The sequence below is a fragment of the Triticum aestivum genome, chromosome 4A, assembly GCF_018294505.1.
Source record: "Triticum aestivum cultivar Chinese Spring chromosome 4A, IWGSC CS RefSeq v2.1, whole genome shotgun sequence".
Taxonomy (NCBI): domain Eukaryota; kingdom Viridiplantae; phylum Streptophyta; class Magnoliopsida; order Poales; family Poaceae; genus Triticum; species Triticum aestivum.
Window position 1 is genome coordinate 706,335,242 of NC_057803.1, and position 7,031 is coordinate 706,342,272.

Below are 7,031 nucleotides of genomic sequence, written 5' to 3' on the forward strand. Positions count from 1 at the left end.
ACACTCGTGAAGTCTAAAAGCAGGAAACCAGAAATCTTTTTCTTTCTAATATGCTAATAAAGAAGAGTTGAAATTCTAGCTTTTGGAAATTGAAAAAATAAAATAGAGGGATCATTTGGATATTTGCTTCGCTGGTAACCAGGTTCGATCGAGAGAAATCTACTAGCCACAGAAAACAAGTAGGTTCGATTCGACCTTGAAATAAATAATCAAGAGAAACGAGCCACCAGATTTGCGATCGGATGACAAAGGTTTTTAAAAATAGCTTTTGGCTATAATTAAACAATATGTGCTAATATAGATGAGAACTTAACTAGCTCGGTGAGAGCACTCCTCGACATGATGCTTTTTTTCATGTACATCTGGTGTTGGATGTTGCCTTCACCTCCTCGTGTTAGAGCGACGGTTGCTCCACGCCACGTAGTTCCGTATATAGCTACCAGCCGGCTGCAACCTGCCAGTGTTGCGTCAGTTGTTTACAGGTATTGTCGACCGGCTCATCTCATGCATTGAATGAGCCTTTGTAAATGGGCGAAGATAGGCGCCGGCGCGTGGGTTCAAATTTGGGCAGGTCACCCGCAAGCCGTACGATTCTGCCACTATCAGCCGTCTGATCCTTCCACCGTCCATCTCTTTCTTCCCCACCGTGCACGAGATCTGAAAAAAAAAACACAAGCACATGACAGCCACACCTCGCCACCACGTCATGTTGCTTGTGTCTGCCCTACCCCGTTTGCCCTCGTCGTCGACAGTTACTGCCGTGCTCCCCGTCGATGCTCGCCGTCGAAGTTCACAAAAAAAAAACTACCCGCACCACCATCAAGTTGGATCCTTGAAAAATAAATTGGTTCCAGCAAAACAAGAATACGATGGTACCAAAAATTGATGACATTTCCAGCAAAAATAATCTCAGCAGTACAAATCTGAGAAAGACGATTGTAGCAAACAAAAAAGCCAGTTTCAGAAAACACACATGCTGGTTCCAGCAAAAAAAAAACTCAGCAGCAAACACACTAGTTGATTGTAGCAAAAAAAAAAAGTTCCAGCAAAAAATAATGGTAGTTCCAGCCAAAAAAGAAGCTGGTTCCAGCAATGGTGGACCGCACCGTCGCCGACACAACACGGTCGTCACATGTTCCATCATTTGTCTGGTTCGTTGCAGCTCCCGGACCTACACTTGGGCTCTGCCACGCCGAGGTTGAAGCATCTTTTGATGGTGGTTGCCCTCTCCTGCGAGCTGAGTGGAGCGTGCAGATCATCATCCGCGACAAGCCATCTGTTGGGGAAGGGCCGCACGCCAGTAAGATGTTGTCCATCGCCAGAGCTGCACGCATCGTGCTGTTGGGGTAGAGCACGAGCTGCGCGCATATCCGCAGCGAGCATATGTTGCTCTCGCCGGAGCTACAAGCTACCAGCAAGCATGACATGATTCCAACAAAACGAAAACATGATTCCAGAAAAAAAAAAGAAAACCGGTTCCAGCAAAAAAAGGCTCACCGTCGATGGTCGCACCGAAATTTTTCACCAATCCGAGCAAAAACAAAAGGTAGTTGTAGCTATTTAATCTGCCGGTTGCAGCACCCCGGCGCGCTGAATCCAGCACGGCGGTCGTCGGTTTAGTTCCCGGCTTGTAGCTCCTCTGCCCGCCGGTTGCAGCTCCCGGAGTGTCCGGTAGCAGCTCCTCCGTCCTCCGGTTGCAGCTCCTCGCGTGGCTAGTGGTGGGGCTCGCCGGAGCAAGGATGCAACGGCACGAGCGAGAGACAGAGGCAAGGCAGGTGAGACACGAGCGAGAGGATGAGGTTTGTGTGGATGAACAGTTGATGAGGATAAGGACGTGGGGTTGCTTGGATAAGGACGGGTGCCTGTGGTGCACGTGGGACCAATGAACGCGTGGTGTGCGTGCGGCACTTGCGCCTATACGCGACGAGAGTCGGCGCGACCGGCCAAAAGTTCGTACCTTTGTAAATTGTCTGTAGTAGTCCGCTGGTAGTAAAATGGAGGGAACCAGATCTGGATGTACGGTAGCCTTATCGACACCAAATGGCCAGAAGCCTACTGTCCACACATGTAACGGGATCCACCACTCTCACCAGCACAGCATGCATTCACGAATGGGAGTGCCATGCAGCACAACGATTGTCGCCGGCCACCCGCGTCCTTCTCATCGCGTCATGGTCTGTTTGGAGACATACCAACGTGCCCCTCGTGTGACAGCGCCCCACGCCAATAATTCACCCATGTCACCGATCTCCTACACGTGGCCCGCCACACACAATACCTAAGAGCAACTCCAACTTGGCGACTCATTTCGTCCTCGGGCATTCGTTTGGATCGGCGCGGACAGAAAAGTCGGCCCAACGCGCCGACCTAAGCGGACGCGTGTTCGCTTTTTGTCCGCCTGCCGACCCATTCCCCGCCCATTTTTTAGCCGGATTTACGTCGGCGCGGAAACGAAACAGAGGCGCGTGCGCGCTCGCCTTCTCCTCCCCCCTGCCCCGCTGGTCGGTGGCAGCCTCCACCATTTCCCTCCATTTTCCCCAAAACCCTCCCGCCCGTCGCACGCTCCCGTCACCCGCCATGGACGACGACCTAGCCAGCAACCAAGCAAGACCGCCGCTGCGCCCAAGCCGAAGAAGACGCTGACGCCTGAACATCGGGCAAGGGAGTCAGCGAGGAGAAAGGGCTGGAGGCACACGGCGGGACACGAGGGACGAAGCCATCGCGGCGGCCATAGAAGCCGCCGCCACGCAGCAGGAGGTCACCAACGCCCGCATCGCAGTGGCAACGAGAGAGGAGCTATTTACGCAAGGGTTAAACCCTAGCCAACATGGCCTCGTCAATGCTGCCGTAGGCGCGGCCAGCACCGTCTCATCCGCGTTCCCTCGGATGGTGCTGCCCAACTCGCCCCACGCGTCGGCAATGCAGCCGATACCCGGCTTTCACGTCTAGGCCTCCCGCCTCTCCGGGGAGTGCTCGCCCGAGGTGAGCATGGTGGCGCCTTCCACGCCCGCGGCCATCGACCTCAACGCCACACCGGTGGACGGTGGCTCGTCATCCAAAGGCGCAAGGAAACACCCGCAGCACATGCCAGCCGACGTGCTGCCGGGCGCGCGCAACCTGTTTGACGGAATGCCGGCCGCCGGCGACAACGATTTCATGACACACATCATCGTCGATGTTGGTGCGGCGGCCGCTGGTGGAGCCGCCGGGGCCGACTACCATCTCGATGAGACACAAAGCCAGGACAGCCGAGGGGCGTTCATGCCGTCCACCTTTGATCAAGATCAGGCAGCCTTCATGCATGATCAGGTTGGCCTGGACCTGGACGGCTTCCCACTCTATCACAAGTTTCCGGAGGACTATGGGCAAGAGGAAGGGGATGAGTGCAACATCGAAGGGGAGCCTTTTTTCGAGGATGAGCTCGCCAACCAAGCCGGGGCAAAACCGAAGCAGAAGAGCAAGCGGACGAAGGCATACACGGCGGACAAGGACAAGCTCCTTTGTGAGTGTTGGAGGGATATTTGGCAAGACCCCAAGGTCAGCGCCGAACAAAAGGCATCAACATTTTGGATTCATGTCCACTGTGAGTTCCATGAGAGCAAGAAGTTTCCGCCGTACCAAATGCTAAGAACGCGCGGGTGGGTGTCCATTTCAAAGCGATGGAGGGTGATCCAACAAGAGTGCAAAAAGTTTTGTGCCACTCTTGAGAGCGTCAAGGCCCGCCCCTATGAGCGGCGTCGGCATGCAAGACATGTTACGCAAGCGGCCTCTTTTGTGTCATTCCGTTTATGCTTGCATGTCCATTTCCATATCCATTTTGCCAATATGCTTGCATGCAATACATTTGTAGGCATTCAAGGTCCAACATGACGGAAAGTGCTTCAACCTCTACCATTTTGGCGGGTCATCAAAGACGAGGAGAAGTTCAAGGCGCAATATGACGCCCTCAAGTCGCGTGGGGGTGGGGGGAAGAGGGCCGTGGAGGAGGAAGATGGCGAGAAGCCACGCCCGCGGGGGAAGAAAAACTCCAAGAAGGAGGACAAGTGGGATGCGGCGTTGAACGCCTTGATCGCAAGCGTGGAGGACATGATGAGCAAGAAGGACTCAAGTGAGGAGGAGCGCCGGCGATACAAAGAAGAACATATGAACGCCTTCATGGAGATCCAAAGGAGGAGGCTTGAGATGGACGCGGAGAAGCAAGCCAAGATGCTTGAGATGGAGGCGGAGAAGCAAGCCAAGATGCTAGAGATCGAGGCCGCCACGTGAAGACCAAGGTAAAAGAAGTGGCTTTTGCGAGCATGATGACCGGAATGGAGATCATGAAGGTGGATCTCAACACCGTGTCGCCCAAGAAGAGGTCGTGGTTCGAGAAGATGCAGGCCGACATGCTCAAGTTCGACGACGAGTGACCTATGGCGGCAAGCGCCATCCTTTTTTTACGCCCACAAGTGTGCTGGCATGACCACGGGCATGATGGCGTGCTCGAACTCCCATCCCTTTTTATGTGCTGGCATGTGTGCCAGCCGCTGGCAAGTGCGCCAGCCAAACAGTGTGGTATTTTCTGAAGCTGGCAGTATGCCAGCGCTGGCATGGTGCCGGCATGAACTTTCGAGCAACGACATGGCCGCTGGCATGATCTATGGCCGCGGGCCTTTTTCCCAATATTTGTGTGCGGACAAGAAATTGGTCGGTGCATTGGGCGCAGTGCCGACCAAAATCTCAAACAGGGCGGATGCCGAGCGGGCGGCCGACCCAAACAGACGAAAAGCAGACAAAAGTGTTGTCTGTTTGGGTCGGCACATTGGAGTTGCTCTAAGTAACCCAACCCCATCTTTCGTTGATTGGTTCGTGTTGCTTATCAACGGTTGCCAGGGCTGAGAATGCTATATTCGTAGAACCTGCTAGCCGCCTCCTCCTCCTCCTCCACAAAAAGAGGTAGGGTTTCTGCCTCCCGTCGGAGCCGCCACAGATCTGCTCCTCTTCGGTGGCCCTAGGGCCATGGGGGCGCGGTGGATCTCGGCAAGGGCCAGCGGGAGGGCTCTGTTTTTAGTTGTTTCTTTCAGTTTTGCTAGTTTGTATCCTGCTTAGGAAGACGGAACGACGGCGGCTCCCTGAAGATGGAATAAAGGTCTCCCCGCCTAGACCAAGTTCTGGCGGTGCATCTAGCACCGTTGGTGGGCGTGCGGAGGTGTGTCTCCGGTGGATCTATCTTTGGTGGATTTGCTCGGATCTCGTCATTGTTCGTCTACGTTCGTGTGTCTTCGAGTTGGATCCTTTTAATCTACGTTATTGTTGTGGCGGTTGCTGTTCTAGTGCGCTGGTCCTACGGGGCCTTAGCATGACGACTTCCCCGACTGTCTACTACAACAAGTTGTTCCCGACTCCGGCGATGGAGGGGCGATGATGGCGGCGCACCTTCGGCTTTTTTCAGTGCTTGTAGTCTTCGCTAGGTGGTCTACGGATCTGGATTTTTTTTATTATTTATGGTATTTGTTGTACTGCCATGATTGAAGATGAATAGATCAGAAATTTTCTCGCAAAAAAACCGGATGAATGGCCATCACGCGATAACCTTTATCGTCATCTCCCTAAAGAAAACGTTTATCATCATCTATTGTGGATTGTTGGTTTAAGATAGCTAATCCTTCATGCCGATCGATGCGTCATGACGATCTTACCCCCCATCTTTGATACTGATAAGAGAGCCGATTATAAATGAATTATCGCAAAAATACAAATTTTCATTTTTTTCATTTTTAGGTATAAATAATAAAATCCCATCCCACTGGATCTATGTGGTGAGAAAACCTGGTAAGGGCATCTCCAACGCAGACCCTTAAACCACCCACAACCATCCGGACTAATCGGTTCAAACGCGATTTGCCATCCAATGTCGTACCCCGTGGGTTGGCAGACCGGTTCAAACATATTTTCTTGGCAAATCGGAAGCAAACCTAGGGGATGGGGCAGGGGGATTGCAAGCTTCTGGACCACTGCCACGAACGCGTCGGATACTCCAAACTTACCTGAAAACCTCTCCCGTGTGAAGCGGTTGCAATGCATTCTTGCCAGTCAACGACGCGCTAGAGCGCCAGTGTGACATTCATGCTCAGTTAGAGTGTACGTGATTTCTCACTGGTGCCACCATTGAAGCAGCATGTCGTTTGAGAGCATATCGTACATCGGTTGGCAGGGCCACCGTGCGCGGCGAATAGAGGCAGGCTAGACAGCCAGCTCGCCGGAGGTCTCCGACGATGGAGGAGGCCTTCGACAGTGAGCCGGCACTAGTAGAAAAAGGGTCAAATCTAAGACACATTAGTCCCAGTTTGCATTTGAGCCGGCACTAATGTGTCCATTAGTGCCGGTTCAAATGGCTAGGCGGGAGGAGATCTTTAGTACCGGTTCATTGCGAATCTTTGGTACCGGTTCGTGCCACGAACCGGTACTAAAGATGCTGGGGACCGTCCGGCAACTTTAGTAACGGTTTGTGGCACGAACCGGTAGTAAAGAGGTTGTGGCAGGCTATTTTTAGTCCCACCTCGCTCCCTTAGCAAGATTTTTACCACCTTAAATATATTACTTCTCAAACTATTACAAGGATTTGGTCTTCATTAAACTCTATGTGTATAATTTGTGGACTCAATATAAGTCTTCACCGGTTTCTAAATCGTTGAGGACTCATATTGACAATTCAGATTGTACATAAAAGATCATTGATAATCAAGTATTTTTTATGTATATTTTTACATGTTTACACCCTCACTCTCTCCACTCATTCGGTCTCCTCCTCAATCCCCCGCGCCGGTCCTCCCCGCTGGCCGCCACTCACTTCAAAACTGGACGCACTTCGTGCACAAACTAGACAATCTCTTCCGGAGTATCAGGGATTCGGACAAGAACTCATCTGTTACACGGGCACTTCATTTTTTTAACTTATTAGAACTCTAGACTTTTTTTGAGCTGGCGTTATGCAGCATTCGAAGCGACGTCATCAATTTCCAACACGTTCTGACATCATTTGCTGTTTTTCA

General features: G+C 52.2%; 1 protein-coding gene across 1 annotated transcript; it reads right to left on the reverse strand.

Moving 5' to 3' along the window:
* Positions 1-278: 278 nt before the first annotated feature.
* On the reverse strand, positions 279-2,522 carry LOC123084346 (uncharacterized). The gene is made up of 3 exons (XM_044505999.1): positions 2,407-2,522; positions 1,498-1,862; positions 279-1,408 (listed from the first exon to the last, which is right to left on the reverse strand). The coding sequence occupies exons 1-3, from the start codon at positions 2,520-2,522 to the stop codon at positions 1,014-1,016; spliced, it is 876 nt and encodes a 291-aa protein (XP_044361934.1). The 3' UTR covers positions 279-1,013.
* Positions 2,523-7,031: the final 4,509 nt, after the last annotated feature.